This window comes from Dipodomys spectabilis, unplaced genomic scaffold (assembly GCF_019054845.1).
Source record: "Dipodomys spectabilis isolate Male_0828 unplaced genomic scaffold, ASM1905484v1 ptg000163l, whole genome shotgun sequence".
Lineage (NCBI taxonomy): Eukaryota > Metazoa > Chordata > Mammalia > Rodentia > Heteromyidae > Dipodomys > Dipodomys spectabilis.
In genome coordinates, this window is record NW_024870840.1 from 8,824,139 (window position 1) to 8,847,958 (window position 23,820).

Consider the following 23,820-nt stretch of genomic DNA (forward strand, 5'->3'; position numbering starts at 1 on the left):
TTCTAGTTATTTTGTCCATGGAACAATCATATCATCTCCTTGTGTTCATGTTACTCATATGTAAATGGAGGATATAGTACTGTTAAGTGCCTTGTTGGGTTTATGTGAGGGATGATAAATAAATTGGCACATATAATTAACAATAAAGCCCAGAGTGTTGCCTGCCATACAATGTCAAATCTATCTATCTATCTATCTATCTATCTATCTATCTATCTATCTATCTATCTATCTATCTTCTTATTAGTTACTTACTTAATTTCATTTTCAGAGTGTTCAGCCTGATAAAGAAATCGTTGTGGACATGTTAATGCTCCTGTGGCAGAAATGCAAAGTAGGAATTCAGAAGATCAATGTGTCCAAATATGACTATGTAAAATACATTCAGAAAATCAGCACTAACAAAGTAATACTTTTTTATTTCCCTCCTTCCCTCCCTCTCTCTCTCCCTCCTTCCTTCCTTCCCTCTCTCCCTCCCTCCCTCCCTCCTTCTCTCCCTCCCTCCCTCTCTCCCTCCCTCCCTCCCTCCCTCCCTCTGTCCCTCCCTCCCTCCCTCCCTCCCTCCCTCCCTCCCTCCTTCCTTCCTTCCTTCCTTTGTTGTTAATTCAAATTGTGATACAAATTTCCAAGCTAGATTTCTTTTGTTGAATCTACTTGAGTAAAACTTACCATTGCAGATATAGATGTTAAGAAGATAGTCTTTGTAGTGCTGAGTAAAGCTTTTATTTCAAGGTGTGTTTCTGTACCCCAGCACCAATTTGGTTGTAGGGAGTGGAAGAATATTTCAATTTTAAAGCAGGGAATAAGTATGTGGCTAAGGTCATATGAACTTGGATAAATTTGTCAGGAGGATTAAAAATATAGAAGCCAAATAAGTAAGTTAATTTTTTAAGGAATTTAGTTTTTACTTTATAATAATATATTTACATTTAATTTCATGGGAAAGGGAAAGCATAATAGCTCAATATCTGATATTATAACACAAAAACACATGAGATATTATTTTAGTAATGTTTCAGCTCCAATGATTCTGAGCTTTCTAAAATTAGCTATACTAGTTTGCATATGTCTGAACTTGCAACCTATATTTAGCCAACTTACGATTTTTTTTTTATCATTTTAGATCTACTAAGAGTAATTGGTTGGCTTCACATGCTATGCTTTGCAGATATACATATTGATGTCAATTTATAAGCGTATAGATTGGAGCCTGAAACCTATACTTAATTCCTCATGAATTCAGAGGACTTTGATAGTGACTATATACAATTGCCTTAAAGGGAAGATAAGAACTTTGAGAAGGCAGATAATTTTTGGTGATATAGAAAGCTAGTAGATAATAAACTTTCTATCTATAGATATTCAGAGGATAAACAAACAGATCTTGTTTATGAATGTACAAAATGAGTTTGTTTAATGGCATATATATATATGTATATATATATATTTTTTTTTTTTTTGTTGTTGTTGTTGTTGTTGGTTGTGGGGTTTGAACTCTGGGCTTGGGCACCGTCCCTGAGCTCTTCAGCTCGAGGTGAGTGCTCTGTCAGTTGAGCCACAGCGCCACTTCCAAAATGGCATATTTTTAGGATCACTTTGTATTACTAATCATTAAGGTGTATTAATGAGAAGTCTATGTAATACTTCATGAATGGAAGATGGTAAAGTCAAGGAAGAACTGCTTTGAAAAAAATCTGACTCAGTACAATGTAATACATTTTAAACTTACTTTCTATGTGTTTTCTCTTTTTAGTGGGTTTATCTTCTGTGGCAGATAAATGAAGTGATTCATTCCTGTAAAGTGGAAGGGATTGATGTTGTGGTGATGGCAGAAGTCACATTACGATTATGTGAAATATTAGAGTGTTTTGGAATCCCCAAAAGGAAATTTAAAAAATCTCCAGGTAAAATATTAGATGAAAAATAAGATTACTAATGTATATCTGCATAAATAGAAATAGGTAAACATAAATTAGAATATAAGAAAACTTCCAATCATGAAAACTAAGCCTTTTAACAAGGGAAGAGATGACACTGTTCAAAAATATATGTATTCATTACCTACGTAACTGTTACCCCTCTGTCCATCAATAAAAATTAAAATTAAAAAAAAGAAATCTAAGCCTTTCAATATCATGATTCACTGATTTTTTTTTTCAGAACCAGAGGACACAATGTTAAACAGGTACATTTTAAGAAGGTTATGTGCTCTGTGGTTCAATGGCAGACAGAACTTTACTTTCTCCTCATTCATGTTCCTCTTCTTCATTCCTAATTACCACTGACTTCTGTTTTTCCCTCACCATTCTTTTTTCCCTCCTTTTATTTTTTTAAAAAAAATCTTTTGATCTCTTCCATTTTTCAGGTCTATGACTGCTTCATGAAGAAAGAACTTAACCATTGATTCTTGCTGGACACTTGGATCAATGTTCTTTCACATTTAATCTCCATTTTATCCTTTCCTCACCTAATTTTCTGCTAACCTAGTCCCTCATAGTTGTCAAATCATCATTCAGTTTATTTTCCCTTTTTAGAACAAAGCTCCTAGTTAAGAATAGCTTCTACACTGTTCTATACTCTATGGACTCCTTCCCAGGATCTAGGCAGGGTTCTCTACTCAAGATCTTTGCCCTGTATTTATTATTATTTTTACTATCTTCTTAGTTTGTAGATTAAAACAAAATATTTTCCAGTTTTTCTCCAGTTAGGATAACTTTTCTGGATTACTCATTACTGGAAACAAAAAGTTATTCAGTTTTTTATGTTTCATGTACTAGTTACTTTTGAAAACGATTGTTTTATACTGTTTAATTATAGCTGGAGTAAGTACAATTTAAGCCAGTGATTCTTTGTTAAATGTTTATTATATACAGAGGTGATCTATTTATAAATTTGGAAACTTCTGTATTGATGTCAAAAGGGGATGTTTTTATTTTAACATTTAAATTTCTCTGAGGATGTTATGCTTAGTAATGTGTATTGACACATAAAACATAAGTCCCAAATCATTATTTTATGTTTATTTATGGTAGTCTAAAATATATTTATTTTATTATTTGTTAAATAATACACTGTTAATTTGAATTATTAAACATTTTAAAATAGAGAATTTAGCATTGCTATATAAATATTTATAATTTATATTCTTCTAATTTAGGTTAAACTTCTCTTATATTTACCTAAATTCATTAGGCTTCTTTGCTATTTTTTTTCTGGATGTTTCAAAAAAGACTTTCTAGAATATATTGGAAGACTAATCTCTACCATGATATCACTTTGTTGATAAACAAGATTTTTTAGGCTGCTTAACAAAAAAAATAAATTACATAAAAGAAACAATTTGGTATTTGGTCAAATTCTAGTGTTAAATCATTTCTAGCATTTAAGAATTAAAAAGGCAATCAACTTAGTATAACATTTTAAATGATTTTGATATTTATTTTCCTTTCCTCTGTTTCTCTGCTTTTCTTTGCTTCTTCCTCTCCTATTTTCTTTTTCTCCTCTTCCAACTTTTCTCCTTTTTTCCCTTCCTCTCTTCTTCCATCCCATTCTCCTTTGTTTTCCAGGTACATCTACAAAAAGAGGAAATGAGGAACTTTCTGGAACCCCAAAAGGGATCCCAGAAGGTATTTCAATACTAAAGGTAAACTAACATGTTGCAGAATTAAAAATAATTAAAATAATTATTGAAAAAATTGAAAAATAATTAAAAACATAAATTTATGAGTTGCTAGTGGTTCACACCTGTAATCGTATCTGCTCAGGAGGTTGAGATCTGAAGATCATGGTTCAAAGCTAGCTTGTGCAGGAAAGTCCGTGAGATTCTTATCTCCAGTTCAAAAGCTAGAAGTGGAGGCAGGGCTCAAGTTGTAGAGTGAGGAAAAAAAAAACCCAAACAACTAAGGGAAAGCACCCAGGCCCTGAGTTCAAGCCTCAGTACTGGAACAAAAAGTAAACAAGAACAACAAAAAAGCTCCATGAATTTTTATTTTTAAATAACCATTTCAAATATCAAATATATAATAGCTCATTTTAAAAATAATTGTGAATATTTAAAGTTTAAGAACCTATGGTTTCTGAGCTGTTTTCCTACCTTTTGCCTTTATGCTAGAAAAAAAATTAAAAGTAGATAAAAATGGCATAAAAGGATTTACAGTTACATTATCACTAGTATTTTGAATAAATTGCGATTAATGGATTTATAGAGGGAACAGTGTTTTTATTCAGTCTATGCCTCTGGCAGATCGAATGAGTGCTTATCTATTATGGTTTGAATGTGGAATATTCCTCACAGTCTCATGTGTTGATTAGTTGGTACCAGCTGATGGCACAGTTTTGGAGTGTTCTGAGACTTTAGGAGGTCTGACTGGAGGAAGAAGGTCACTGGGGGAGAATCCTTGGGACTATATCTCCTTCTTCTCCTTGTCTTTCTCCTGTCCACCATGATGGAAGCTTCTCTACCTTACGCTTCCTTCCTCATCATGATGTTCTGGCCAAACACATGAGGCCAAGTAACCATGGAATGAACCCTTTAAGCTGGGAGCTCAAATAAATCTTTCATTCTCTAAGTTGTTTTCTCAAGAGTTTGGCCACAGTAATGCAAACGTAACTAATACAGTCACTGATTAAAATGTACTTTGAGCTTGCGCATTTTCGAGAGGGTGGCCTTCGTTGCCTCCACAGTGTGGATTCTGTTGCTGAACCTGCAGGACGATTTCCAGTTTCAGAAGGAGCAGGTTCACCAACGCATTACCAAGCGGAAAAAGCAAGACAATCTTACTCCTGGAGTGATCTTTGTGGGCCACCTACCTAAAGCAATTTATGAAAATCAGATCCAGACTTATTTCTCCCAGTTTGGCACTATTACAAGATTTAATCTGTCCAGAAGTAAAAGGACTGGAAATAGCAGAGGCTATGCGTTTGTGGAATTTGAATCTGAGGAGGTAGCCAAGATAGTTGCTGACACCATGGACAACTACCTTTGTGGTGGGAGAATGCTAGTGTGTCGTTTTATGCCAGGAGAAAAAATACAAGAAGAACTTTTTAAAGAATGGAATATTGCATTACGATAGCCCACATACCCAGCAGTAAAGCCCTATAATCAGTGCAGGAATTTTACACAAAAGATGCAGATGGAAGTGCGATTTAAAAGGAAAGAAACCTTATTCAGGAAGAAATTAGCAGCAAATGGAATTGATTATATCTAAGAGAAAGGGTTCAAGTGTGCCTAAGGAGAAGACAAAGTTGCTTCAGAAAGCACCCCTGAGAAGCCTGTGGATAGCAAGGGCCCCACCCCAGTTTGTACACCAACATTTTTTGAGAAACAAAAATCAGAAGTGGCTGAACTGAGTGATAAAGATGATGAAATCGTTTTTAAACAACCTGTATCCAGTGTGAATGAGGAAATAAAAGAGACTCCAACCCCTTCACAGTCAGGGAAAAAAAGACGAAGACGAAGAAAAAACAATCTATGATTCTGAATGCATTATGCAGAGCATGTCTTCTTATAAGGGCTGACTGTTTTATATGATGTACAGTGAAATGCAACTCTCAATGCAAGTTTGGGAAAAAAAAAGATAACTGTTCATGACAGTTTTTTAAAAAAGTAATTTGACTACTCTGCACTATAGAATTAGAGGGATGCATCTTAATCTGCAGGAGGGGGGCTCACCCCGTCTGCCCAGCTCTCTTGTTTCTGACCATGTATCTCCCTTAGTTAGCATAGAGGGATCACTGGACCACCAAGGTGATCCCTGGCCATTGTAATGGACTGTGTATCTCAAACTTCTCATACCAGGTAACTAAAAGAAATTAAATCACACATGAAGAATGAGAAGACAGTTCAAGGGTTAATACAAGTTTAGAAATGAAGTATTTTCACCAAGAATGTTAAATTAGTTTCTGGTGGGCTGCAGGTATCTGAGATTACCATTATGAATCATCTATAGAATTTGAGATTCAATAAGCAGTGAATAGTTTTTCTATAAATTACTTCTGTACAAGTAGGGCCTCGAAGCTTTGAAGAATAATGCCAAGTATCTTCCTCACTTGTTGAGGTATGTTTATATTTGCTCATTGGGATTCATTAAAATTTTACTATTTGTACTGCAAAAAAATGTACTTTGAACAGTTATGGTACATTGGATGGACTCAGCCTTAGTTCACCACTGACCCTCACTCATTAAATTGTTTAAGAAGTAATGATAAGAAGATGTCTGAACATGTTCAGTTTAGACATATTTTTCCACAAATATTTTTCATCTGTGATCTACTAAATCCATAGATGTGGAGCTCAGAGGGACAGCTTTGAAGAAAATACTTAACATCCTTCACTCCTCTCCTGGTTACATTTCATTGCCTGTCCTCCACCTAGGACTAATTACCTTCCAATATATAATTTATGATGTTGATGATAAATTCCAGGTATCTTGATATTTTTATTACGTATGTGTATGTTTCCAAGCAATACAGAATATTGTTTTGCCATTTTTCTATGTATATAAATATTTCATACTTTTTACTTTTGGTATATTATACTTTTCAGTATAGTATACTTTCACTTTCAGTGAGATCCAACCCAGTTGATTTAGGTAAACATATTCTTCATTTTTGCTACATGCAACTTAAAAGTCACCCAGGAACAGTTAGATCAGGGATTTGAATTCAGGTGTTTTATCTTCAAGGCCCATGCTTTTAGCCACTATACTAATTATAAAAAACTATAGGGTATTTATATAAAAGATACTTTCAAGCTAATGTTAGTTATACAGAGGAAGATTTTATTACGTTCCAATCAGCCTCACCCCCCCCCTCCCTTCCCTCTTCCCATAACTATTTTAGTTGGTTTCCTTGCTCAGTTTTAATAGTTGTAAACAAGCTTAAATATATTTTAAATACATATCTGAATAACTTTTTTTTTTGTTGGTCGTGGGGCTTGCACTCTAGGTTTGGGTGTTATCCCTGCACTCTTCAGCTCAATGCCAGTTCTCCACTGCTTGAGCCACAGCACCACTTCCAGTGTTCTAGTGGTTTATTACAGATAAGAGTCTCACGGGCTTTCCTGCCTGGGCTGGCTTTGAACCATGATCCTCAGATCTCAGCCTCCTGAGTAGCTAGGATTACAGGCGTGAGCCACCAGTGCCTGGCCTGAATAACTTTTATTGGTCTTTTATAATATGCTACTTACCCCATTATCTTTATTTGTGACAGTCCCTTGAAATATAAGAATAAAGGGCAATTTTTCTTTTCATCCGAGTCCTGGGGATTGAACTAGGGGCTAGATACTATTCCTGGGCTCTTTCGCTCAAGGCTAGCACTCTATAACTTGAGCCACAGCTCCACTTACAGCTTTTTAGTTAATTGCAGGTAAGTGTCTCATGGACTTTCTTGCCTGGGCTGGCTTTGAACCATGATCCTCAGATCACAGACTCCTGAGTAGCTAGGATTTATTGGTGTAAGCCACCAGCACCCACCTCAATTGATAATTATTTTGAAGAATCATTTCACCCAGACTTCTGCCATACTTGGTATCAATGAAGTCCTAAAACACTAGATATTAATCAAATGACTTTATGAATGTGTTGCAGTACTAGCGGAGGAATCTATTCTAAATTTACTTACTCAGGTTAATGTTCATCTTCTAATTGTGTTCTCAATGATACAAAGTTGAGTTCTTTATGTGGTATTATCTCCTCTGAAGAGAGTTAGTTTTGAGAAATCTCAAATTGGGAGCAGAGATTAACTGCATAAGAGATGGTTGTCTGACCATTTTGTTTTTTTTTTTTTCTAAGAGCTTCTTAAATTATACAGCTTGCCATTTCTCACTCCAGACATCCAATTTTAATTTCAAGTATGAGCTTCTTTTTTCTTTTTTTTTAGCCAGTCCTGGGGCTTGAACTCTGGGCCTGGGCACTGTCTCTGAACTTCTTTTGCTCAGGGCTAGTACTCGCCCATTTAACCCACAGCACCACTTCTGGCTTTTTCTGTGTATGTGGTACTGAGGAATCAAACCCAGGCCTTCATGCATGCTAGGCAGGCACTCTACCACTAAGCCACATTCCCAGCCCAAGTATGAGCTTCTTAAATGTTCTTCAGGTAGATTCCTAAGAACACTGAAGTTTGAGACTCACTGGTTTAGTGGGCTAGCTTGTATTCTCTGAGGTATCATAGAGCAAGAAAAGGATTCCTAGTGCAATTTCTCAAGTGTTAGATTTGGCTTGAAATGGAATTTTTTCTTTTTGGCAGTACTGGGATTGAATTTAGGGTCTTGTACTTGTCTCCAACCCCTTTTTGAATTGGTTATTTTAAAATTACAGTCTGCCATTATTTGCTTGGGCCAATCTGGGATGTAGTCCTCCTATTTTGTTTCCCCTTGTCCCTGGGGATGGTAGGCTGCTGTACCATTGTGTTCAGACATTGATGGAGATGGAGTCTCTTTCTTATTGCCAAGGCTAGCCTCCTAGTATCGCCTTATCTCTGCCTTTGAGATAGTAATTTTCTGGCAGTTAAAGCCACTAAATGAAAACAGTTGCTTAGAATGTATAAAATTTGCTACAACAAAGAAACTAAAGACCATTTAGAAGCCATTGCTGCTATTTAAATCAGAAAAAGACATCTCCTCCAGACAACTTACAGCAGAAATTTTCAGAATGAAAATAAAGTCTGTGATGGCAACCATGTGAATGTCAAGCCCTAAAGTTCAGAGCCTGCTCAACTGACCTGGGGTACTTACCTTGTTTAAGTGAAATATTGGTAATATTTTAGAAAATAGCACCTGGCATCTAGTAGCTTCTTTGTGTTATGTGTTTTACACAGAGCTCTGCATCTCAAGAGTTTTCTAACCTACCTGGAGAAGGGAAAAGTAGGAAAATGACTGACAGTTTACTATTACAGGGAGGGTCCAAATCTGTATGCTCACCTACCAGAGTCTATATATGGAATAAATTATGTATCTTGCCTATATACAAGCTATTTGAAAAATATATGAAGTACTACTAGGATTACATTACATAAAACTACTCAAAATGTTGCTAAATGTATAGCATCTGTTTCTTCAATAGATGGTTTACTAATGAATGGTCTACTAACGAGTGTCTAGCCTATAATGCTATGGCAATTAAAAAAGCAGTCTATGTAAAGCATTTATTCCCTTGTGAGAGCATATTTTAATAAAATGTTAGCAGTGATGATGATGAAGATGGTAATGGGATGACCATGGTGATGGTCACGATAAGGATGGAATGTGAATATTTGAGGAGGCTTTGACATTTTTTGATGTTTAAATAGTATTTGGCCAAATAACTACCTAGATGCATTCAAATCCTGGTAGAAAAAAACCTGGAACTGCTGGAAAAAACTGAATAAAGAATCCTTAAGTGGAGCTCTCAAGAAAGTAAGGTAAATGCCTGGGTCCATAATAGAAAGGCGAGCTGAAAACCTGAGTGGCAAGTTTACAAGTGAGTGCTGTAGTAGGTAGCTGGGCATGAGAAGCTTAGATTTTAACAGGCTTCCAGGAATAAAGCTTGAGCACATGAAAGATGAAGTTGGCACTGACATTACATCCTATGATCAACTAGAACAAAATCTGTCTATGTTGAGAATTATCTCAGCCTTGGTCTTCAGAAGAGGAGGGGGTGGGAGAAAGTCTCTTTCCCTAATGAGTTATAACCTTGTGCCTGCCCATAAATAGGTTTCTATTTGAACTCATGCTGCTTGAGTTACTTGGGAACATCTCTGAGCCTGTAATTCTTTAGTGGAAAGATATCTTGATTGGTTATATATACTTGTACATATTCTAGAGATGTAAGGATGATTTCACATTAGAAAAAATCTATAATGCAATATATAATATTAACAGATAAAAAAGTAAAAAGATATGACCAAATCACTAGACAAACAAACAATTAAATGATTTGATAAGATTAAACAACTTTATTTATTTATTTACTTATTTATTTACCATTCCTAGGACTTGAACTCTGGCTGAGGACACTGTTCCTGAGCTTTTTTGCTCAAAACTAGCACTTTACCAGTTGAGCCACAGCTCCATTTCCAGTTTTTTGATGGTTAATTGGAGATGAGTCTCATGGATTTTTCTCTTTTTTGCCCCAGCTAACTTGGGATCTTGATTCTCATAGCTCAGCCCTCCTGTGTAGCTAGAATTGCAGATGTTAGCCACCAGCATCTGGCATGACCATCCTTTGAAAAATGACTCCTGAACTTTCAAAATAGAAGGCTTACTTATCTAGTAAAGTGTATCATCCAAAGACCCTCAATTAATGTTATGCCTAAAGATTAAAAGTAGTCCATCTAGTCTGTAACCATGTAAGAATATGTCATTCTTCTTTTCGTCATTTTCTATGTTTTAGATGATTTTAAAAAACCAGAAAAAAGATATAAAAACAATAAAGTAAGTAATAACTTCATCTTTATTCACAGACATATATAATGCCTGACAGCATATTTAGTAATAGTGTCTTAAGTGTCTATCTGCAGATGAGTAAATAAACTGTGACATCTTTTCAGAATAGCCTCAGTTAATGTTACATGAATCTGAGATGAATGAATTATGGTAGGATTTGGACTAGAGTCAGCTTGGCATCACTACAACCCATCTCTGCAGTCACCTTTGAATGATAGGGGCAATCTGGAACTGTATTTGCAGCATTTCATTTCCCTATGGCTCCAAGTGGCTAGTATTTCCAAGAAGGGGGATTCATAGGGATTCTATTGCAGAATATGAGAGTTTTCATTCTGGAGTGGCAGATGAGAGGTAAGAATTTACCAGTCACATTGTGTGAGCTCTTGTAGTTGAACAGCTGCCATGTAGTAGGTGTTTGAGGTTGTCGACTGCCTCCTAGATTCAATTGTCATTGGCAGCTTTCTTCAGGTTTGCTTCTTCATGTCTTCTAATAGTGATGGATACTTCTTATTTTGTTCACTGACTCTCTTTCTGTATGTAAAAATCTAGAATCCTTCTGTGCTCATAATCCTGACTTACCCCAGCAGGCACTCTACCACTGAGTTTCAGCTCAAGCCTTTGTTTTTTTGAGATAGACTAATCTCAAAATCATTCTGTATGACAGGCAGGCCTTGTAATCCTTCTGCTTCAGCCTCCCAGTTGCTGAATTATAGACATGTGCCACCACACAGAGATAAAATCTACACTTCTAGTTCTGAGATTTTGTACAACTACTCAATAGTTGTAAATATTTAAAAATCACTTGGGATTTAAATAAAATAATTTTAAAAAATTAAGTATGCAAAAATGATGAATTATATAAGCTGTATATTTAAAAATTCTTTTTGAGACAAGGCCTTGTTCTGTAGGTCAGGCTGGTCTGGTGCTCTCTGTGTAGTTTAGGCTGGTTTCAAACTCCTGATTGTCCTGTCTCCACCTCCCTAGTACTGGGAATGTAAGTTTGTATTATTACCATGCTAGGTATGATCAGAACTTTGAAAACAATAAATTGAAATTATATACATGTTTGTGAAAAGTTTAATTTATACTTAGAAAATGATGAAATATATTATTTTCATCTTCATTGATAGCACTCAATGTTTAGTCAAAGAGAAACACATTTATTAAGATGTCCTACACTGTTAACGTTGGGTAAATTACTTAAGTTTCTGCTACTTAGTTTTGAACTGCTGTTAAGAAGAGTTTGGAAATGTCGCATATGATTTTCCCTAAGTTTTCTTTTATTCCTTTATGTTTATGAAACTATTTTAGAAAACACCTGTGGAACAGTTGTCTTATGCTTATGAACTTCTTGATAAAACAATTAATGGAATGAATTTACATTTCATGTTAACTACTTTGCCAAATGGATCATCAGTAATTGACCATTGCTATGTCAAGGTGAGAATGGGAAAATCTTGGATCAGGTTGAAGTTCTACTTGTGTAGTAAGAGGGATGACTTGCAAATGGATAAGGAAAGCATGATTTTGTAGCAGTTTTCCTCTTATAGGGCAGAAATATATTTTCCTAGCAGTATCTCAAGAATAGTGTCTTTGAATTTGTCACTGAAGAGGTCATTAATGAATTCTGAGTGTACTTATTGGTGTATGAGCCAATAACAAAGGGTTCAGAAGGGAGCAGAATTTAATGGAATTGAGTAAGATACAACTTGATGTGATGATAGGATTTAGTTATTCTCAGTGTGTTTTGATGCTTTTTCTTTTCATTTTTACTTTAACTCTTCCTGACAAAAGTGCTCCCATGATACAGATGGAGACACTTACAAACCAATCTCAGAAAATAGTTTCATGATGGATTTGCATCTGGAACTCATTCAAGCTCAGCACCGAATAGCCATTGCACTTCTTGACCAATTGCACGGTAACAGTCCTTAAAGCAAAGAACTATACTGTTCAAAAATAGATTCAATTTAATTTGTAGTTGTATTCTAGTTGACTGAGTGTTCTCCAGATAAATTTGATTATTTTGTTTTCTTTTTTCTTCTCTGGTTAGTACCAATAGACGTCTCCCTCCCTCTCTCTTTCTTTCACACCTTCCTTCCTTCCCTCCTCTTTCTTTCTTTCTTTCTTTCTTTCTTTCCTTCCTTCCTTTCCCTCCTTCCCTCCCTCCCTCCCTCCCTCCCTTCCTCCCTCCCTCCCTTCTTTCCTTCCTTCCTTCCAATTTTCTTTCCTCCCCTCTCTTTCTTTCTTCTTTATTGGCAATACTGGGGTTTGGATGTGGAGCCTCATGCCTGTTAGACAGGTGCTCTATCAGTGTGTGTGTGTGTGTGTTTACCAGTCATGGGGCTTGAACTATCCCTGAGCACTTTTGCTCAAGGCTAGCACTCTACCACTTGAGTCATAGCTCTACTTCTAGCTTTTTGGTGGTTAATTACAGATAAGAGTCTCATGGACTTTCCTGCCTAGGCTGGCTTGTGATCCTCAGATGTCAGTCTCCTGAGTAGCTAGGATAACAGGTGTGAGCCACCAGTACCCAGCTTATGCATTGCTATTTTTCTGATAGGATCTTGGATTTATTGCTTAGGGCTGGCCTGGGACCACTTTCTCCTGTCTTTTCACCCGTTTTCCCCTTAAAGTTCTATGCCCTCCCCTGACCCTCCCAAAGATATACATGTGAATAAACCATCCATAAGGTAAAGAAGACAGAATTATCAAAAACTAAAAAGAAGTCCTTTGTTTCCATATCTTGGAGTTTGTTTCAGTACGTATATTATTTTGTATAATATGAAGAGGCATTTTGGCAATGGGCCTTTGTGTTGCTCTCCTAAAAAGAGTATCCTCTTTTGGTTTCACTGTGTGTGAGATTCTAGAATCCTGTATAATTTGTCATATCCTAGTTCATTTTAGATCTAACTTCCACAGATCAGAGAGCACACGCATCATTTGTCTCTCTGATCTTACCTCAGTTAATGTGATTTGTACTAGTTCCATCCATTTCCCTGCAAATGACATTGTTTTATTCTTTTAATGGCTGTGTTAATGTTTATTTTTAAAGTCAGAATCCACTTAAAGATATTGATGGTAGACTTGAGTTCAATTTTAAACAGTATTATTAGGGTAGTATTTCCTTTCTGTATCTCTGGCTATCTTTAATGTTTTCCTCTGCTTTATTGAACTTTAGCCCTATTGTAGATATTACTGTGCTTCTCCTGTCTTTCTTTACTAAGAAGGTTACTCTCAAACTGAAGTTCCCTAAATACTGAGTGTGTCATTCTTATTCTACAACTTTATGATAACTGCTTGTCCATAATCATGGTAAGAAAGTGAGTCATCTGTGCCTGACATTCAGAATTCCCTAGAAATTTCTTCCTTCTTATCGCCAATGACAATAATCAGGAGCAATTGATGACCATTTATATACCCTTGTTAGGGAAAGAATGATGTATTATTTCCTGCTTTGCATTGCTGTCCCCATGCAGATCAGTTTCCTGACCCTTTGCCATTAAAGAAATGTTATATTTTTCAGTGGGGTCTTTTGCCATTTTTCATCAATTACTGCCCCAAGGTAACTCCTGTGTACTGGACTAAGTGAGAATATAACTAAAATGGCTTTATTGTAAAGTTACTACAGGCACATTCACCTAGAACAGAGCCAAAATATTGGCCAGGTCTCTTGAGGTGAGGACCAGACCTGGATATCGAGAATTAGTGATCCAGTTTTTATCTTTGGGTTCCAGCAGACCTTTAGATTCTTTGCTTTCCTCCTTTCCCAACCAGACCACTGTCCATCTATACTTCATGGCCAACAAGTGGCAACGATTCGTGTTTTAGCTGAGAGTCTTGAACGGGACTCTAGTCTCCCTGCTGTCCTCAGCTTTCACAGGGACTCTGATGTGGCACAGTTTCTCTAGGAAGGGCTGAGAGGAATTTTGACAACTAGTTGCTATCAGGACTTGTCATCAATGATTTAAGAAAAGGTGAAGTGAACAAAAATTTACCTTCAAGGTAATTTTTACTCAAGATAAAATAAAAAATCAAATATTTTTATTACTTGGAAATTTTCTGTCCTGAGGCATACTGTGACAAATGAAAGAGGATCTGAAGTAGGATGGCATCACAAGGAGTCTATTTGAACTTTTAACTATTAATAAAGAATAAGATGACATATGATAGAGGAAGCAATACATTTAAAAACAGATAATAACTAAAGTTTAAAATGATTTCCTGTCTTGGATATAAAGCCTAATTGTAGTGAAAGTTTTCTTCAGTTTTTCAGATCCCAACTGATAGCAAAAGTATGTCTACCAAAGCTTCAGAAAAGATGAAAAAGTCTAGAAACCCTGATTGTTTTACAGGTAATTAAAATTGTATTGTATTGTATTTCTCTCTCTTACCACAAAGATTTGAATGATAGTTTTATTTTGTCATTTTGGTAACATAACTGTTTGCCTTTGCAGAAGAAAGTGTAATGAACAAAATAAAAATGAATAAGCTTTCCAAAGCAGTCTACTTAATGCAGAAGGCCCTTTTACTATTTGAGAATAATGTAATATCTACATCTGCATTGAACATCTTGATGGTAACAGTATTTAATTTCTTCTTTTAGTTATGGCATACAACTTCTGTTATAATGAGTGCTTTGTTTTTCTTTTTCCTGCATTTTATTATTAGCATCCATTTGTTGTGCAAAGCAGTTTCATTTTGACATGTCCATAAATGCATGCTTTGTTTCTCTCTGTTTTAAAAAAAATAGGCTTGGTGTAGTAGCTCAGGCCTATAATTCTAGCAACCAGGAGATGGATATGGGGAATATTTCAATTTGAGACCAACCTAGGCTAAAAGTTAAGAAAACCTGTTTCAATAAGTAATAAGATAAGTTGGTGGTATGCATCTGTAATCTCAGCAACGTGGGAAGCCAAAGATAGTTGTTTCCAGGTCTGAGCCCTTCCCCCAGAAAACAGTGCGAGACCCTTCCTGAAATATGCCTAAAGGAGAAATGGCTGGGAGTTTATCTTAAGTGGTAGAGTAACTACTTAGCAAGCATGAGGTTCTGTGTTCAAACTTCAGTAGTGTCAAAACACTTTGTTGTTATATTCTATTGTGAATTTTCGGGTTTGTTATATTAAGTTCAGCCTGCGAAGAGTACTAATCTACATCTCTAGTCCTGAACTATCCTGAAATAAGAGATTATATTTCCCTAGGGACAACTTACATGGGAACCAAATAAAATCAGAAGCAGTTATAAGCAGGGGAATTATAGTATTGGAATAATGCTGTGCTGGCCTCTTGCATTTCTCTCTTTGGAATTAGAATGCTTAAAGCCTTCAGGCTTTCTCAGATAGATAATGTGGCTAATTTGTGTTTGTGTGCCAGGGATTGAATCAGGACCTTGCGTATGTTAAGCACATTGTCTGCCATTGAGCTATGTCCCTAGCCCTTGTTGATATCACTCTAGTCTGGAAATTATTCTTTCCTCTTTTGGGTATGTTGATTTTATGTTAACTTCCCCAAGTCAATCACATTTTGAGCTATGGGATCTTCTTTCCCTTTACCTCTTGTATGGCCTGTAAAGTTTTGATTACATTGACTGTACTATTCAGCTTTCCATTGCTGTGACAGCATACTTGAGTAAACTGACTTGAAGGGAGGAAAAGTTTATTTTGATTTGTAGTTTCAGAGGTTTACTTGGCCCTGTTGCTTTTGGGCCTGTGGCAAGCCAATACAGTACTGTGGTGTTAGGAAGCCTGTTCCCCTCATGATGGATAGGAAAAGAGAGGAAGAGTAGGGATAGGGAAAAGGGAGAGAATGGTATACACAAAAGAGCTGTTTGGGTTTCAGTATCCTCTTCAAATGCATGTTTGCAATGACCTAACTTCTCTCTACTAGTTTCTCTCTGGTAAAGGTTTCTCCACATGCTGGTAGGCTTAGTGCTGACTAAGCCTTTCACACATAGGCCTTTGAGGCACATTCCAGTTACAAACTGAAGACAGAATAATGTTGCAAATAATTTGAACAGAGAATAATGTTGCAAATAATTCGGCTGTTAGGAGAAGGAAAAAAGATCAAAGATAGGAGGAGGAGGATACAGAGTTAAAGGGGTTTAAGACAAAATTTAGCATGTTAGTCTGCTATAGGTAAACATCTGGAACAAAGAAAGAAATACTAAAGATGAGAGGGAGAAGGAGAAGGAGAGGTGGAGAAAGAGAGGTTAAAAAAAAGTAAAGTCCTGCTGGGTACCAGTGGCTCATACTGTAATCCTAGCTACTCAGGAGGCTGAGATCTGAGGATCACAGTTCAAAACCAGCCTGGGCAGGAAAGTCAGTTAGACTCTTGTCTCCAATAAACCACCAGAAAAACCGGTAGTAGCACTGTGGCTCAAGTGGTAGAGTGCTCACTTTGAGCTGAGGGTCAGTGCCCAGGCCCAGAGTTCAAGCCTCATGACTGACAAAAAAAGTAAAGTACCATATGAGAGAGCAAATTTGGTGTAGAATTATTAAGAGACTAAATATCTTCATGAGATTAAGATCAAGTCAAGGACCAGAAAATGAAGGTCTGAGAGAGCTAGAAGGTAAGTATTTGAAATGAACAAGTAGAATCTTGAAATTCAAGTTTTCCCATACATGTCTTTCTAGTTATCTGTCTATCAGTTTATCATCTAAAGATAATTTTTAGTGACTAAGAACCACTCAGTAAGTATTTGTTGAAAAATTCCTTATGTGACTGATAGTATTTTAAGTGCAGGGGATAAAAATCAAAGTCCTTTACATATTCAACAAATATTTATTGATTGCTTCTTCTTTGTGGGCCTGCCCTTGTGGTCCCTACCTTCTCTTTGTGTCCCTGGGTTTACTCATAGATAAATCCAGTCTGTGGAAGCATAAATAAGTAAGTAGGTAACCATGGGTGAGTTTCACAGGTACTTTAACTGCAAACGTACCAGTAGAATTTAGCAGAGGAGTACCTAAGTCAGCAGTGCAAAACATCTAGGGAAATACCTACAGCTTGGGAGAAGCTGAGTATTGAAAGATGCACAGTAGCAAACTAAAGTTGAAAACTGCAAGAGTACTGACTAGCCAGACATAGAGGAGGGCAAAGAAGAAAAGCATTCTAGGCAGAGAGAACTTGCTAAGGGAACAAAAGTCATAGTGTGCTCATTCAGTCATAGTGGATCATTCAGCTTGCTGGGCTTGGATGCAAAGGTGGGTGGGAGATAGGATGGTAATATATGAGACCTGTGGGAAGGTAGAAACAAAGTCCTAACAAGCCTTTTATCCTAGTCTCAGAGTTTTGGATGGAAAGATGGTTTTATTGTTCAAGGTAGAGAAGTCTGTCCTGAAAGTACTGTACTTGTGTTAGGTCTGATGGCAGTATTGGATAAGTGTTGACAAGGCCAAGTTTCCTCTGATCTTTGTTGATGTGCTTAGATCCATTTTTCTCAGCAGATATTTTTGTGGCCATTTGTTTAGAAAGCATTTGGTACTTCAGTTTTGTTTCCAGGAAAATAAACTTTATCTTTCTTTTTAGAAATGTTGCTCTCAGGACTAATCACATAGGTTTTTGTAGCCTGAAGAGAGTAAAAGCTCTGGAGTTTTCTCCTTTGTTTTATTATGACTCATTCTGATCTTCCTACTGCCACAATATGCCATTCCCTTGTTGTGCTTTTACCTTCTTCCTACTGAGAGAGAGGAGCATTCTGGGGATATGGGAGATCTCAAGTTGCCAGCACATTTCTCTTCCTTGGTTCTTAAGTGAAACTATTTGAACTTGAGAAAAAGTTATGAGTATAATGTCCTGTCAGGATAGACTCATGAGATACATTTAGAGTCTGATTTTATGGTAATCCTCCACAAGAATTTTTACCAACTGAGATCATGTTGAATATTTATTTTTGAGGTCCTGTAATCTTCTGCTAGTCACCTCTGCTCCTCAGGGGTAGTTTTTATCTAAATGTTAAGGCTTGATGATCAGTCCTCAGGGTACTCTACTAAACAGCGATATTATGGCTCAAGTAATTGCCAAACTTTTCTTCTTTAAAGAAGACAAATAAGTTTCTTTCCCTTGACAATCATTTTCTGCTGGGGTATATTACACAATGTTTTACATTATCATGATCTTGTAACAAAATTGTCCCCATATCAATAGTTGATGTGTCGCTAGATACCATAAAAAGGTATGAAAAACTTGGGTCTCCTCTGAACTCTTAAATAATTTATAGCCTGTTTTAGTTTTTCAAAACCTTCCTGCCCCTGTGGATCCAGATAATCTCATCAGGTGTCTGGTTTATTTTGAATCAATTAAAAGTGAACCAACTTGGTGCCACAGATGAGGGACAAACCTTTTGATAATGACTCATTAGCTTTCCAAATCAGATAAATGACTGGCTATTTTTCTTGACAGGCAGGTTTTATTTTTCTCCATTTTCCCTCCTTATTTGACCTCTGGAAGGTCAATTTTTATACATTATACCATCTACCAACTTTAGGGAAGTGCACCTAGAAATTCATACTGGATTCACTGACTTCTGATCAAGTAGAGCAGTAATTATGTGGCTTTATGTCAAGACTTTAGTCAACTGGGGAATACATCAGCATCTGCATCTTTGCAGAGTACAACACTCAGCATCTTTTGAGATGCCATTTCTCCCTGGAAAGAGGCAAAAGCACCCTTCTACGCAAGTGCTAAGGGTTTCCAAGGTAGTGCTCAGTGCCCTTGTTTTCTGCCCAATATCCATTTCACCTTTCAGATGCCATTTTGGGGGGAAGGGTAATTTCTTCTTCTCCATTAGATATAATGAGTGTGGGACTTGTCCTCAAGAGGACAGCAGTGATGCCAGGGAAGCCTATTGATTGCTCCTCTAGGGGAACCTGAATCTACAGTGCAGAGATGAAAAGAATAAAACTTTAGTCTGTGTACTCCAATTGAAAATGAAAAGGAATCTGGGGAAAGAAATTTCTTTGTGTTTTTTAATGAGTGAAAATTTGGCAATTTATTCATTCCAGTGCCTGAATCTTGATCATATTGTGATAATTATGTTCTGCTCCTCTGGGGCTGCTTTGGTGCAGACCTGGCTTTCCAGTTGTTTCTATTGCAAAGAAATCCAATTGTTCCTTGGAAAAAAATATATTAAGTGAAGTAAGTCAGGCGCAAAGAAACATAGGTCCCATGGTTTCCCTTATTTGCAATAACTAGTATATGTCTGAGACAAGACGAAAAGGTCAGATAAGATGATGTTAAGCGAAATGAACCCCAAGATAAGGACACAAGTGTTTCTTTCTTTCTTGCTATTATTTCTAATGTAGTTATAGGGTACCACGTGATTTTTTTGTTGCTTTGTATATCCTCCCCCATGGTATAACCTTTATTTTCACTGTATTTGATGTTGGTCAAATTTGGGGAGTGGAAGGGAAAAAATAAATTGTTTAAATAGGGATACAGGTTGACCCATTGCAACAATGAGATGTACAAGACGCTATGTCAAAAAATGAACTTTACAATTTAGGTGGAGGGTGGGGGATGGGGGTAGGGGAGTGGGGAGGAATATAGTTGTGGAGATGGGAGGGAAGGGATGGTAGGGGAAAAACAAAGGAGGAGGTAACAATGCTTGATAAGAAAGGTACTCATTACCTTGCTCATGTGATTGTAACCCCTCTGTACAGTATTTTCACAATAAAAAACTTATTAAAAAAAGAAATCCAATTGTTCCATCATTTTCTCCTATTTGTTAGAACTTAAGTGAATTTACAGCAGAGATGATTTTAACAATTCCACATTCTGGTAATTGTACTTCAACTATAAGCAAAAGAACATTACAGTTTAATAGATTATTTTTAATAATTACATAGTCCCATTTTGAAACCAGAACTAACAATAGAGCTACCAGATATTCTAATAACTTCTGACTTTAATATTTTCTGAATTTGCATCTTGGAATCCCCTAAAAACATTATATTAACTTTGTTAACAGTGTTTAATTATTTTTTCTTTTTCATATCATTTCAGTCATCAATCCTATTTACTTTTGAGGGAAATATATAGGAATTCTCTTTTTTCACAGATTGTTTCAGCTCTTAAATATTTGTTCTCTGTGATATCATGATAGAACAAAGCCTTTCTGATTCTGACCTCCTTCTCTGAGGTCAAATGATCACTTTCAAGTTTCAAATACTAACAGAGGATTTTAGCATATTTTTTCTTTTCAGATGTTGTTTAGTTGTATTGCAAACTTCATCTAGGTTACTCATATATATATATATGTATATGCATGCATATATATATATATATATATATATTTTTTTTTTTTTTTGGTCGAGGCCTGAGCACTGTCCCTCAGCTCTTCAGCTCAAGGCTAGCGCCCTACCACTTGAACCACAGCACTACTTCTGGCTTTTTTCTGCTTATGTGGTACTGAGGAACTGAACCCAGGGCCTCATACATGTAAAGCAAACACTCTACCACTGAACCAACTTCCCAGCCCCTCTTCTATTTTTTTTTTAAACTTAGCTTTTTATTAAGATAACATGGTGGTAAAGGGACTTGGATTAGAGTTGTGGTATTTCTGTAACTATTGGTCTTGAGTCAAGTTATTTGTACTCTCGTAAGGTTTTAATTTCATCATCTGTAAAACGATTTATATAAAATGCTTCACTTTTGATATAGAATAAACAGCCAATAAATGTTAGCCATCAAATGTTAGCCATCAGCAGCAGCACCATAATTACTCTGTGTTTTGCTTTACACCTTCAAGGTTTCCTTGCTCGTGACTGGTGCTCTACCACTAGAACTATACTTTCAGTCTTTCATTTTGCTGATTAATTGGAGATGGAGTCTCCAGGACTTTTCTGTAAGGCAGGATTTAAAACCTCAAGCCTTCAAATCTCAGCTTCCTAAGTAGCAAGGATTATGTGATAAGCCACTGGCACCTGCTTTATATTCTCTTTATGAGAATAAACATTTCTTCCTATGTTTTCTCTTAGATTTATCTTAAACATTTAATATGTTATCTTCAACAATATTCTGTCCTAGGGTTCTTGGAGATGACTTAATCTACTTTTATCTTCTTCTGATGTATAGCATCATGTTGAAAACCCAGAACAGTGAGGTCAACTCAATAAGTAGTGAATATTCCAGTCCTGTGCTACTTGTTTACATATGTCTTAATCATGCCTTCAAGATTGCATTACATCTTTCATTAGTGTTTTGCTGCACTGTAGTGTCAGGCCTGTGTCAAGTATATTTAATGTCAACTTGTCCTTATAAGCATTGGGTAACTTCTGAAGACAGGCAGGTTTCATTTTCTTTAGTGCAAACTATAAGCAGAGAAATACTTTGGTTCTTGGTTTTTGTGGCACATTGCAGCACAAATCAGCATTGGAAGAGCCCTCAGAATTTATTTCTTTTGTGAGGTAATGTAGAATCTCTTTACATTAAGATTTATTGGCTGAACTTTTTGACTGATTCATTTCAGGATTCACAATTACTCTGCACACCTATCATGTGTATATAAGTTAGCTTAGGGTCTAAATACATATGGCATATTGGCTCTAAGAGGTTATAAGATATTGCTTCCTGAACAAAGGAACAATTGTTCTTGCAAACCATTGAGATTATTGACCTGAAAATGTGGGAATATTTTCCAATATCTCCTAGTACAAAATAAGTAGAATTTAAAAATCATTACAGATATTTTTAATTACAACTAATGACTTTATTCTTTGATGTTAACTATTTTCAATAAAATATAATAAGAAGAAGGTAATTCTGATCTTTGTTTTAGACCTAGCTTCAATATTTTTTGGGGAAAAGAATAAAAACAATTAGTAATAGATGTTAAAAATGTTCAAATAGTTGGGTGCTGGTGGCTCATGCTTATATCCCTGGGTACTCAGGAAGGCAGACATTCGGAGGACTATGATTTGAAGCCTGCCCTAGCAAAAAAAAAAAAAAAAAGGCTGCAAGATTTTATCTCTAGTTAACCAACAAAATACCTAGCTGGAAGCATGGCTCAAGAGTACTGGCTGTGAACAAACAAGCTGAGTGTAAATGAGACTCCTGAGTTAAGCCCCAGACCAAAAAAAAAAAAAAGTTCAAATAGAAAAGTGAAAAAACACAGATAGTTTAACTAGGATTATTAGACTAAAATACTATTTTATTATTATTTTAACTATCATTAGTCAATTAATTCCTGTATGCTAAATATTAGGAAATTTATTTATCACCACTTACTTTTTTAGAAATATAGTTGATCTTTTTTTGATACTAGTTATTGAACCCAGAGAACTCTACCTCTTGCGCTAAGCCATGCTCTCAAGAATCTACTTCTGTAATTTTTTGTTTGAGATAAGAACTCTCTAACTTTGCTTGGGCTGACCTTGAATCATGATTCTCTTGCCTCTGCCTGTTGAGAAGTTGGGATTACATACCTATGCCACTATGCTCAGAAGGTGAAATGTAATTTACATCAAATATTTATATTCTTTTGTTTTATACGTCTAACCTTCCTTATGAATAACTTCTTAAAACAATGATTGCTTTCAGGTTTGCAGATAATAATGTCATTTTTTAAATGGATAATGGAAATAATGATGGTAGATGTTCAGAGGGCTTGATTTAAAAAGTCTGATATTAATATGCAGTACTAACAACATTTAGGCATAAAGATGATACCATTGGTAATCATAGTTAGCCTTGTTTATTAGTCATTTTGCAAATATTCAAAATCATTCATTTATATGCCTCTGAGGCTCAAGAAACAGCAAATCGGAAAGATAATGTTAGTTAATGTAACCAGAATTTTACAAATACGAAGTTCAAGCTCTTGAAATGTATTTTTTTTTCTGTTTTCACACTTCATTATAGGAAGCATATTCTTTAATTGAGAAGGTAGAAGCAGAACAAAGTGCTCTATATTCACATCAGAAGTATTTGGAAAATTCAAAAACAAAGAAAAGCAGAATCCCTCCTCCACCTATTCTGCTGTCCCGGACTCATTGCTCTGTGACGTTTAAGCCTGCTCCATTTATTTCTGATGTTAAGGTAGGCTGCCCATTATGATCTTCACCTCATGCAGAGCACCTGAAGTACTTTTATGACTGTAATGATTCATGCTTTTATTGCTTGTAGTACCCGATTAGTCTTCATTGTAAGCACTGGACCCTAGATTAGTATTCTAATGTCTTATGTATACTGTTACTTCATGACAGAATTTTCCCCTTATGCAATTTATGGGATATTTTCATCCAACTCTATGTCCAACTATCCAACTCCTTCCTATATTTGTTGCTGTGGCATAGGAATATGCTAACATTTAAATATGCCCAAGAGAGGCTTCACTTGAAATGAATCAGACATTTGAAGAGGGATTAGTTGCTCTCAGAGCCAGTGAAGGAGATGAGGAAATGGAC

The 23,820-nt window shown here is 36.1% G+C and overlaps 1 protein-coding gene and 1 pseudogene across 1 annotated transcript in view; both read left to right on the forward strand.

Annotated features, from left to right (window-relative positions):
• Positions 1-23,820, forward strand: part of Cfap54 (cilia and flagella associated protein 54) — a 263,007-nt gene that overhangs the window by 40,218 nt on the left and 198,969 nt on the right. The window contains exons 14-21 of the mRNA XM_042693361.1: positions 272-406; positions 1,754-1,904; positions 3,567-3,643; positions 11,732-11,860; positions 12,215-12,341; positions 14,689-14,775; positions 14,878-14,999; positions 23,276-23,452. Of these exons, the coding sequence (XP_042549295.1) occupies positions 272-406; positions 1,754-1,904; positions 3,567-3,643; positions 11,732-11,860; positions 12,215-12,341; positions 14,689-14,775; positions 14,878-14,999; positions 23,276-23,452 (1,005 nt within the window). The remainder of the gene's footprint in view (positions 1-271; positions 407-1,753; positions 1,905-3,566; positions 3,644-11,731; positions 11,861-12,214; positions 12,342-14,688; positions 14,776-14,877; positions 15,000-23,275; positions 23,453-23,820) is intronic.
• On the forward strand, positions 4,502-5,557 carry LOC122119218 (annotated as a pseudogene).